This window comes from Lontra canadensis, unplaced genomic scaffold (genome assembly GCF_010015895.1).
Source record: "Lontra canadensis isolate GAN:19392208 unplaced genomic scaffold, GSC_riverotter_1.0 scaffold11, whole genome shotgun sequence".
NCBI lineage: Eukaryota > Metazoa > Chordata > Mammalia > Carnivora > Mustelidae > Lontra > Lontra canadensis.
Genome location: NW_022631005.1, coordinates 24,064,679 through 24,076,846, shown reverse-complemented (window position 1 = coordinate 24,076,846; position 12,168 = coordinate 24,064,679). Strand labels below are relative to the sequence as shown.

Here is a 12,168-nt window from a genome sequence, read left to right as displayed (position 1 = left end):
GAGGGTTGCTGGAGGGGAGGTGGGTGGGGATGGTGTAATTGGGTGATGGGCATTAAGAAGGTCACTTAATGTAATGAGCACTGGGTATTTTATGCAACTGATGAATCACTAAATTCTACCCCTGAAACTAATAATATACAATATGCTAAGTAAGTTAAATTTAAATTAAAAATTAAAATAACAAAATCCTTAGGGAAAAAAAACCCCATACATTTATGATTGATTATGATTGAAAATGTTACCAGGGACATTCATGGGGAAAGAATAGCTCTTCAACAGATGGTGCTTGGACACATCCAAAAGAATGAATTTGAACCCTTTCCTCAAGTATAAAGTCTTAGAAAAAAAATGAGAAAATCATGTGATCTTGGAAAAGGCAGTGATTCGTAGACATGACGCCAAAAGCACAAGCAACAAAAGGAAGCAATAGATAAGTTGGACTTCATCAAAATTAAAAACTTTGTGTTTCAAGGGACATCATTAAGAATGTGAAAAGATAGCCTCCAGAATTGGAGAAAATATTTTCAAACCATATATCCGATGAAAGACTTGTATCTAGAGTATAAAAAAGAGTCTTTAATAACTTAACAATAAAAAGCAAACAACCCAGTTTTAAATATGTGAAAAAGATTTAAATAGACATTTCTCCAGAGAAGATCTCCAAGTGGTCAGTTAGCCCTATAATAAGCTACTCAATATTATTAATCATTAGGAAAATTAAAACCACAATGAGATACTGTTTAATGCCCTCCAGGATTCCTAAACTTAAAAGCAGTAACAAATCTTGGTGAGGATGTGGGCACTTTGGAACTCTCCTATACTGGTGATGGGATTATAAATACCATTTAGCAATTAGAAAGAATGAAGTGCTGACCCATGCTACAACATGGGTGAACCTTGAGAACATTATGTTACATGAAAGTGAGTTACTAAAAAGTCAAACATTCCTGTGTTCCATTATATGAAATGCCTGAACTGGGCAAATTCTTAGAAGCAGAAAGTAGATTAGTGCTTGCCAAGGGGCTAGATGAGGGCGGAGTAGGAAGCAATTGGTGTTGGGTTCAGGGTTTCTTTTTGGGATGATGAGAATGTTTTGGAATTAAATATGGTTGCACAACTATGACTATAATAGAAACCACTAAATTAATTGTATGCTTTATCTTTTTTAGAAGATGTTATTTATTTGAGAGAAAGAGAGATAGCAAGAGGGAGAGGGAGAAGCTGGCCCCGACCAAGTAGGGAGCCCAACGTGGGCCTCAAGTCAGGACCCCAGGATCATGATCTGAGCCAAAGGAAGACACCTAACCAACTAAGCCACCCAAGCACCCCTAATTGTATGCTTTAAAAGGGTGAAATAAAATTTAGTCATTGGAGCATGCAACTCTTGATCTCGGTTGGGGTTGTGAGTTTGAGTCCCACCTTGAATGTAGAGATTACTTAAAAATCTTTAAAAAGTAAATAAAAGGGTGAATTTTATGTTATGTAAATTATATCTTGATAAAGCTGTTACTAAAAAATAATAAATGAAGAGGTCTGACATTATGGGAAAAACCTGTTTTTTCATTTTGCACATTTTCACTTCCATTTTCTCTTTTAAGATACTGTTTGAAAATATATAAAGATGCTGATTTTAATTTTCTATTTTCATAGCACTGTTGCAAGAATTCAGTTTCGTCTTCCTGATGGTTCTTCCTTTACAAATCAGTTCCCTTCTGATGCTCCTCTAGAAGAAGCAAGACAGTTTGCTGCACAGGTAAATTTATGTCTTGTCTTGACTTATAGTAAAGATAGATGAATAGGTTATTAAAATGTAGGAGGAGAAAATTTCCAAGCCTGATTTGTAGAGTATAAGTCATGACTTATCCCCAGGAGGGAAGCACCAGACCCCTTTGGGGTGTTGTGGAGCTTCCATCATGCATTAGTGCCATAGAGAGAAAGCACATCTGTTTGTTGTGTAGAAATAGGGATTTGCTAATAGCATACAATAGGTTTTGGAAACTTTTCTCACTGCTTTTGCAAATGATTCTTCAGAGGTCTAATCTGAGGGAGTTGTTGCCTGTAAAGGGATGCAGTTTTTTCTTCCTCTCCACATTTTCCCGCCATCTGCCAGGTGGCCATTTTCCCGCCATCTGCCAGGTGGCCAAACCTAAAGATCAGTAATCTTTCTTTGGTAACAAGTATCTTCTTCAGGAATTTACTTCCAGAATGTGGCTTTACTCAAAATCTGAGTTGGTGTGAAATTTTATATCTTAGAAAATAAGATATGAGTACTTTCCCAATTATAGTTGACCCTTGAACAGTGTGGGTATTAAGGGTTGCCAACCCACTGCACAGTCGAAAATCCATGTATACTTTTCAGTTCTGCCTAAACTGAACTACTACTAACTTAACTGTTGACCAGAAGCCTTAACAATAACAGTTGATTAACACATATTTTGTATATTATATATACTATATATTATATTCTTAAAGTTAGCTAGATAAAAGAGAATATTAAAATCATAAGGAAGAGAACATACACTTAGAGTGCTGCAGTGTAAAAAATCCATGTCTGGGTGGGCCCACACAGTTCACATCCATGTTATTCAAAAGTCAGCTGTAGTTTTTATTCTCTGAATGAGCCTTTTTCCAAAAGGATTCTAGGCATTAGATGTCCTTTAGGATCTGGGCTCATCATGTGTCCCACTCTTTGTCTCATGTGACTTTTCAGGGTTAAAATTAGGGTTCAGATCTTTTTCCTAGACCTCATCTCCCCATTTAGTCTGCTGTTTCACTTACGGATCCCAAGAGGGTACCTAAAAAGCTGTCTGCCATTGCTGGGCTTTGCAATGTAAAAACACTTTTAAGAATTCTTTTTTCCCTAGGGGCGCCTGGGTGGCTCTGTGGGTTAAGCCGCTGCCTTCCGCTCATGTCATAATCTCAGCCTGGGATCAAGCCCCGCATTGGGCTCTTTGCTCAATGGGGAGCCTGCTTCTCTCTCTCTCTGACTGCCTCTCTGCCTATTTGTGATCTTTCTCTGTCAAATCAATAAATAAAATCTTTAAAAAAAAAAAAAAAAGAGTTCTTTTTCCCTAAGCTTATAGTGGAACAATCCCAGTAGCTCTGTTCTTTTGCCTTGGAGCCCCACTTGGGGCCTCCCAAAAGGGAATAATTGGTCCTGGCTTGAGTCATACCATTTCTGCCACAGGTAAGTGAAGGAGGAAGCCACATGAGAAAACAGAGCTTTGCATCAGTCCTCTTAGAACTTTATTTCAGGGCGCCTGGGTGGCTCAGTCATTAGACATCTCTCTTGAGCTCAGGTCATGATCCCATGGTCTGGGGATCGAGCCCTGCATTGGGCTCCCTGTTTGGCCGGGAGCCTGCTTTCTCCAACTCTCCTTCTGCCCCGCTTGTGTTCTCTCTCTCGCTGTGTCTCTGTCAAATAAATAAATAAAATCTTTAAAAATAAATAAATAAATAAATAAAAACTTTGTTTCAGTGCAGTAACCTAATTTTGTATTCTTGTATGTCCTCATGTTATAGTAAGAAGTGAGAGGTATGTATGTGATCTCCAGTTTTAAAAAAAATACAAAAAGCAAAAGCATTAGTTTGTTTCTTTGGAATCTTCTAGGGAGAGAAAAACTCTTAGCTAAGATTTTGAGATTTTTTAAGGTGACTTAAAATTATGAAGGTGATCATGATGCTGCCCAGTGTGGTGGGTTCCTGGATCTGGGATTGTGTGTATAGCACGGATTGACTATGGGACATTTATTTTTTTGAGACAAGGAAGACGTGAACTCCTGATTTTATGTATTTGAGGAAAGTTCTGGACTATTCCAGATTTTTAATAGGGAATTCCTATAATCCAGATGTACATCAGAGAGATAGTAATAAAAGTTTGCCAAAGTATAGTGAAAACTAGTGGCAAACTGCAGGAATATTCAGAAGAGATATTACAACTGTTCATTTTTGTTCAATTTGTTTAGATGGTTTTAGGAACTATAATCTTGCTATGTTGTGGTCATTTTGGGATTGTAAAAGCTTAGGTACTATTTGGATTTGGTAGCTTTGAGCTACCTTTTTTTTTTTTAAGATTTTATTTATTTATTTGACAGAGATCACAAGTAGGCAGAGAGGCAGGCAGAGAGAGAGGGAGAAGCAGGCTCCCTGCTGAGCAGAGAACGGGATGTGGGGCTCGATCCCAGGACCCCGGGTTTGTGACCTGAGCCAAAGGCAGAAGCTTTAACCCACTGAGCCACCCAGGCTACTTTTTGAAGCACAGAGTTTTTATAAAGGTTTTTGTGAGTTTACATTTGAATGAACTTTTTAAAATTTGCTATTATTTTTTTAAGATTTTCTTTTTGTCAGAGAGAGCAGAAGCAGAGGGAGAGGCAGACAGAGGGAAAAGCAGGCTCCCCGCTGAGCAAGGAGCTGGATGAGGGATTCAATCTGAGGACTCTGGGATTGGGATCATGACCTGAGTTGAAGGCAGCCGCTTAATCCACTGAGCCACCCAAGTGTCCCAATTTTTTTTTTAAGATTTTATGTATTTTTTTATTAATTATTTTTATTAACATGATGTATTATTTGCCACAGGGGTACAGGTCTGTGAATCATCAGGCTTACACATTTCACAGCACTCACCATAGCACATACCCTCCCCAGTGTCCATCACCCAGCGACCCAACCCTCCCCCATACTGCTCAGCAACCCTCAGTTTGTTTCATGAGATTAAAAGTCTCTTATGTATGGTTTGTCTTCCTCCCAGTCCCATCTTGTTTAATTTTTTCCTTCCCTACCCTCCAGACTCCCCACTCTGCCTCTCAAATTCCTCATATCAGGGAGATCATATGATAATTGTCTTTCTCTGATTGACTTATTTCACTCAGCATAATATCCTCTAGTTCCATCCACATCATTGCAAATGGCAAGATTTCATTTCTTTTGATGGCTGCATAGTATTCCATTGTAGATATAGAGAGATATCTATCTTTCTATCTATCTATCTATAGACATATATATATATATATATCTCACACATCATCTTTATCCATTCATCTGTTGATGGACATGTGATTTCTTTCCATAATTTGGCTCTTGTGAGCATTGCTGCTATAAACATTCAGGTGCACGTGCCCCTTCGGATCACTACATTTGTATCTTTAGGGTACATACCCAGTAGTGCTATTGCTGGGTCATAGGGTAGCTCTCTTTTCAACTTTTTGAGGAAGGAGTTTACGTTTTTTTTTTTTTTGAGAGAGAGAGAGAGCATGTGCGGGGTGGGGCACAGGAGGAGGGAGGGGGAGAGAGGATCTGGACCAGAGTTTGCTCTGAGCAGGGCCTGATACAAGGCTGGATCTCACAAAACTGAGATCATGACTTGACCCAAAACCCAAGAGTTAGACACTTAACCGACTGAGCCCCTGAATGAACTTTAAAATTAAGGCAGTTTGAATTAAAGCAGTTGTTTTGGGGGAGCCTGTGTGGCTCAGTGGGTTAAAGCCTCTGCTTTCGGCTTAGGTCATGGTCCCAGGGTCCTGGGATCGAGCCCTGCGTCGGGCTCTCTGCTCAGCAGGGAGCCTCCTTCCTTTCTCTCTCTTTGCCTGCCTCTCTGCCTGCTTGTGATCTCTGTCAAATAAAATAAATTTTTAATCATTATTTTAATTATTATTTTATTTTAATTATTCAAAAAATAATTTTTTAAATTATTATTTATTTCATTATTAACATATCTTAAAAATCTTTTAAAAAAAGCAGTTGTTTTGGATGCATTTGGTCTGTAATATCTTACTTTAAAAAGGCACCTTTGTAAGGTTTTAAAACTTACTGTTATGTTACAGACTGTTGGCAACACTTACGGTAATTTTTCACTAGCAACCATGTTTCCCCGGAGGGAATTTACCAAAGAAGATTATAAAAAGAAATTGTTGGATTTGGAACTTGCCCCAAGTGCTTCAGTGGTACTGTTGCCAGTACGTATATACGTATTTTTTTTTCTATCTCTACAATCCTGTTTGTTCTACTCTTGATCATTTCTTAAAATCAGTGGAAGGGATGGTAAAACATGTACTATGGGTAATTAAATTCAGATTGTCCAAAAAATGTTAATTTATTGTTCCATTATCCTGTGCGTTTTATATTTGTATTGCTAATGAGGCATTAAAGAAATACTTTCGTTTTCACCTTTTTCCCTCACCTATTTTCATGTACAAAAAGGACCAGTAAGAGAAGAAAATAAGAAATGCATAGTATTGGTCTAATGTATAGTTTTAGTGTCTTTCATATATGTACGACCTTACTGGTTTACCAAGTTTTTAAAAAAATTTTTTTAAATAAAAGTAACTTTGATTTTTAAACATATTCATCACATTTGATCCTCACAACAGTGTTTTAATCTCTGATGAAGAGGCTCGGAAAGTTTAAATGACTTTGCCAAGGCATCCCCTAAATTCCAGAGATGGAGAGCCTGGTCTTCTATATTTTGATTAGAATAGTTTTCCTGGTTCTGAACTAGAGCCCCACACCTAAAACAATTAGCCTTCCAGTAATCAGGATTAATTTGTATTCACTAAGGTTTTGAAACCTTTGCCTGTTTTTTAATAAGCGAGGAAGGCTTTTCTTACCAAAGTTGTTGATTTCATTACAAAAAGGTTAGTTTTCATAAAACTGATTGGTTCATTTCACCAAGAACTATTTTCTAGTTTCATTGTTGTGATTACTCCTTTAAAAAACAGAGCTCCTGGAGTTCCCAGAAGTTTGTATAAAATATACACCTGAAAAGGAGCAGAAGATGGTAATTTTACCTTCTTGCAGTAAACTAAAGTCAATAGGACTTTGTTTTCCAGATAAAAGATTCATCTAGAACCTTGAGTTTTATGTGATTTGGCTCACGTAGCTTTTATTGAGGTTTATTTCTTAATTTTTAGGCCGGAAGACCAAATACATCCATGGTACATTCTTCCAGTGGAGACTTTTGGACATTGTTGGGGACAGTCCTTTACCCATTCCTTGCCATCTGGAGATTGATTAGCAACTTCCTATTTAGTAACCCTCCTGCACAGACCTCTGTGAGAGCGGCAACATCAGAGTCCTCAAACCTTGCATCAACTAGCAACTCAGAAAAAAGGTATCTGTGTTTTTCCCATTTGCAGAATGTATTAGTAATGCCCAGTGCCTTATTCAAAATGAACATTTTTGTTATGGGTACTATGCCATCTTTCTACATAAGGGAAAAAAATTAAATGTTCTGAAGTTTTACTGTATCATCTCTCCTGGGAAGTTCACTACCTGAGTTTTCTCAACCACCTTTCTAGAACCTACTCCTACTACTTTGTTTATTGACTTCTCCTTATCCCGTAACTGTAAGGGCACTTTTTTTTTTTTTTTGCAGGACTAAATAGTATCTTTCTTGCTAACCATGTTTTGTCCAACAAGATATTTCATTTAATTAATTTCTCACAGTTATCTTGCATACATTTTTTTGGAGGTGTCACTGTGCTTTAGATAATTTTAATCCTTTGTAGCAGCGCTTTGGTCTGCTTCTTGTCTTCTACCTATCTTCATTCAGAGAAAGACCAGGCTGTGAAAACTGGATATTCATTTGAAAATGGTGCCTTCTTCAGACTGTTATTTTACACTGGTCCCTTAAACAAGAGGCCTTCTTTTTATTGCAGATGGCCAAGGTTAGCATGGTAATTCTAAATAATACCAATGATGTTAGCTTATACCTCTGTTAAGATTCTACATATTTGAAACAGGTTAATGGGAAGTATTTTCCTGGAAGGTAGGATTGTAGTTTTTTTCTGATTAAATAATAGCATGGTTTATTATAATATATACCTCTTGCTGTTAAACACTGTTGAGGGGCGCCTGGGTGGCTCAGGCTCAGTGGTTTAAAGCCTCTGCCTTCAGCTCAGGTCATGATCCCAGGGTCCTAGGATCCAGCCCCGCATCAGGCTCTCTGCTCAGCAGGGAGCCAGCTTCTTCCTCTCTCTCATTACCCCGTTCACAGGCTCTTCTAACTGAGCCAGCCAGGTGCCTTGCTGTGTGGGCTTTTAAAACTTACTTCGAATAAGGGAAGAGATACTGGGATGGGGCAAAGGATGAGTGAATGCATATCTGGAGAGCAAAGCTTTGTGTCCCACTGTTTATTGGCTGCCACCCCCCCCATCAAAGAAGAATGCCTTAGCTTATATTTAACCCATTTTCCTTTCCATTTTCAGATGCTGAAAGCCTTTTTGTTGTTGTTTTTTTTCAGTTGTTATTTATGAAATACATTTATTCATTGGATAATAAAGAATATTTTCCCACAAACCTTTTCTTTTCTATTCTAAATCTATTCATTTAATCACTCAAGAAATAAAATTCATAGTGAACTTTTCCCCCTCCATTTTCCCTTACTCTTCTATATCTAATTTGTCAAAATAAATATATTTTGTTTGATTCCTTTCCACTGCCTTAGTCAAAGATCTCATAATTTCTCACCAGAATCATTGGAGTAATCCAGTTGATCTTCCTACCGCTAGATTTGCGTCTGTCCCTTGGTTTAACCACATTATTGCATGAGTTAACTTTCTTTTCTTTTTTCTGCTCTCCTTTCTTTTCCTCTCTCCCTGCCTCTTCTTTTTCTTTCTTCAGTTTGTTCTTCCTTGCTTGCTTTCTTGCTTGCTTTCTTTCATTATTAACATATAACATATAATTTGTTTCAGGGATACAGGTCTGTGATTCATCAGTCTTACACTATACACAGTACTCGCCACATCACATACCCTCCCCTATCTCCATCACCCAACCACTCCATCCCCTCACCCCCTTTCCCTCCAGCAACTCTCAGTTTGTTTCCTGAGATTTAGAGTCTCTTATGGTCTGTCTCCCTCTCTGGTTTTGTCTTGTTTCAGTTTTCTCTTTCCCATTAAGTTCTTATCAGTGAGATCATACAATAATTATCTTTCTCTGATTGACTTATTTTGCTTAGTATAATATTCTCTAGTACCATCTACATCATTGCATATGTCAAGATTTCATTTTTTGTTGGATGGCTGTGTAATATACCATTGTGTGTGTGTGTGTGTGTGTGTGTGTGCGTGCGCGCGCACGTGCGCGCACATGCACGCGTGCACATGTATACCATATCTTCTTTATCCATTCATCTGTTGATAGACATTTGGACTCTTGCTATAGTTTGGCTGTTGTGGATGTTGTTACTGTAAACATTGGGGTGCATGTGTCCCTTCAGGTCAGTATATTTGTATCTTTGGGGTAAATCCCCAGTAGAGCAATTGCAGGGTTGTAGGGTAGCTCTATTTTCTGCTTTTTGATGAACTTCCATAGTGTTTTCCAGAGTGACTGTACCAGCTTGCATTCCCACCAACAGTGTAGGAGGGTTCCCCCTTCTCTGCATCCTCGTCAACACCTGTCATTTCCTGATTGGTTAATTTTAGCCATTCTAACTGGTGTGAGGTGGTTTTGATTTGTATGTCCCTAATGCCAAGTGATGTGGAGCACTTTTTCATGTGTCTGTTGGCCGTTTGGATGTTTTCTTTAAAGAAATGTCTGTTTATGTCTTCTGCCCATTTCTTGATTGGATTATTAGTTCTTTGGCTATTGAGTTTGGTAAGTTCTTTATACATTTTGAATACAAGCCCTTTATCTGCTATGTCATTTGCGGATAATCTTCTCCTATTCTGTCATTGTCTTTTGGTTTTGTTGACTTTCCTTTGCAGTTCAAAAGCTTTTGATCTTGGTGAAGTCCCTAAAGTTCATTTTTGCCCTTGTTTCCCTTGCCTTTGGCAACATGTCTAGCAAGATGTTGCTGCAGTTGAGGATGAAGAGGTTGCTGTGTTCTCAAGGATTTTGATGGATTCCTGTCTCATATTGAGGTCTTTCATCCATTTTGAGTCTATTTTTGTGTGTGGTATAAGGAAATGGTCCAGTTTCATTCTCCCACATGTGGCCGTCCAGTTTTCCCAATACCATTTTTTGAAGAGACTGTCTTTTTTCCATTGGATATTCTTTCCTGCTTTGTCAGAGATTAGTTGGCTATCGAGTCAGGGATCCATTTTTAAGTTTTCTGTACCATTAATTTATGTGTCTGTTTTCGTGCCAGTACCTACTGTCTTGATGATTACAGCTTTGTAACAGAGCTTGAATTCTGGAATTGTGATGCCACCAGCTTTGGTTTTCTTTTTCAACATTCCTCTATTTGGGGTCTATTCTGGTTCCATACAAATTCAAGATTATTTGTTCAAGGTCTGTGAAATAAGTTGATGGTATTGTATTTTGATGGGATTGCATTGCATGTGTAGATTGCTCTAGGTAACATAGACATTTACACATTTGTTCTTCCAACCCATGAGCATGGAACATTTTTCCATTTCTTTGTGTCTTCCTCAGTTTCTTTCATGAGTATTCCATAGTTTTCTGAATACAGATCCTTTCCCTCTTTGATTAGATTTATTCCTAGGTATCTTATGGTTTGGGGTGCAATTTTAAATGGGATCAACTCCTTAATTTCTCTTTTTTTTTGTCTCCTTATTGGTATATAGAAATGACTGATTTCTGTGCATTGATTTTATGTCCTGCCACTTTACTGAATTCCTGTATGATTTCTAGCAGTTTTAGGGTGGAGTCTTTAGAGTTTTCCACATAAAGTATCATATCATCTGCAAAGAATGAGAGTTTGACGACTTCTTTGCCTATTTGGATGCCTTTTATTTTTGTTGTCTGATTGCTGAGGTTGGGACTTGTAGTTCTATGTTGAACAGCAGTGGCGCTATGGACGTCCCTGCCTTGTTCCTGACCTTAGGGGAAAAGCTCTCAGTTTTTCCCCGTTGGGGATGATGTTTGCTGTGGGTTTTTCATAGACGGCTTTGATGATGTGGTATGTACTCTCTATCCCTACACTGTGAAGAGTTTTAATCAAGAAAGGATGCTGTACTTTGTCAGATGCTTTTTCTGCATCTTTTGAGAGGATCATATGATTCTTGTCCTTTCTTTTATTAATGTATTATATCACATTGATAGATTTTCAGATGTTGAACCAACCTTGCAGCCCAGGAATAAATTCTACTTGGTCATAGTGAATAATCCTTTTAATATACTGTTGGATCCTATTGGCTAGTATTTTAGTGAGAATTTTTATATCGATGTTCATCAGGGATATTGGTCTGTAATTCTCCTTTTTGATGGGGTCTTTGGTTTGGGGATCAGGATAATGCTGGTCTCAAAAAGAGTTTGGACATTTTCCTTCCATTCCTATTTTTTGCAATAGTTTAAAAAGAGTATTAATTCTTCTTTAAAAGTTTGGTAGAATTTCCCTGGGAAGCCATCTGGCTCTGGGCTTTAGTTTGTTGGGAGATTTTTTATTACTGCTTCAGTTTCCTTGCTGGTTATGGGTTTGTTCAGGTTTACTCTTCCTGGTTCAGTTTTGGTAGTTTATACGTCTTTAGGAATGCATCTATTCCTTCTGTATTGTCTAATTTGTTGGCATATAGTTGCTCATAATATGTTCTTATACTTGTTTGTATTTGTTTGGTGTTGGTTGTGATCTCTCCTCTTTCATGATTTTATTTATTTGGGTCCTTTCTCTCTTCTTTTTGATAAGTCTGGCCAGGGGTTTATTAATCTTATTAATTCTTTCAAAGGCCAGCTCCTAGTTTCGTTGATCTGTTCTACTGTTCTTCTGGTTCCTATTTCATTGATTTCTGCTCTTATCTTTATTTCTCTTCTGCTGGGTTTAAGCTTTATTTGCTGTTTTTCCTCCAGCTCCTTTAGGTGTAGGATTAGGTTGTATATTTGAGACCTCTCTTGTTTCTTGAGAAAGGCTTGTAGTGCCATATACTTCCTTCTTAGGACCATCTTTGCTATACCCCAAGGATTTTGAACAGTTGTTTTCATTTTCATTTGTTTCCATGATTTTTTAAAAATTCTTTAATTTTCTGGTGGACCCACTCATTCTTTAGTAGGATGATCTTTAGCCTCCATGTATTTGAGTTCTTTCCAACTTTCCTCTGGTGATTGAGTCTCCAAGCATTGTGGTATAAAAGTACACAGGGAATGATCCCAATCTTTTGGTACTGCTTGACACCTGATTTGTAACCCAGGTTCTAATCTATTCTGGAGAATGTTCCATGTGCCCTAGAAAGAATGTGTATTCTCTCACTTTGGGATGGAATGTTCTGAATATATCTG

The 12,168-nt window shown here is 37.9% G+C and overlaps 1 protein-coding gene across 1 annotated transcript in view; it reads left to right on the top strand.

Annotated features, from left to right (window-relative positions):
• The window catches only part of UBXN4 (UBX domain protein 4), a 55,476-nt gene that overhangs the window by 39,283 nt on the left and 4,025 nt on the right, over positions 1 to 12,168 (top strand). Inside the window, exons 10-12 of the mRNA XM_032856155.1 lie at positions 1,651 to 1,753; positions 5,820 to 5,951; positions 6,906 to 7,105. Of these exons, the coding sequence (XP_032712046.1) occupies positions 1,651 to 1,753; positions 5,820 to 5,951; positions 6,906 to 7,105 (435 nt within the window). The remainder of the gene's footprint in view (positions 1 to 1,650; positions 1,754 to 5,819; positions 5,952 to 6,905; positions 7,106 to 12,168) is intronic.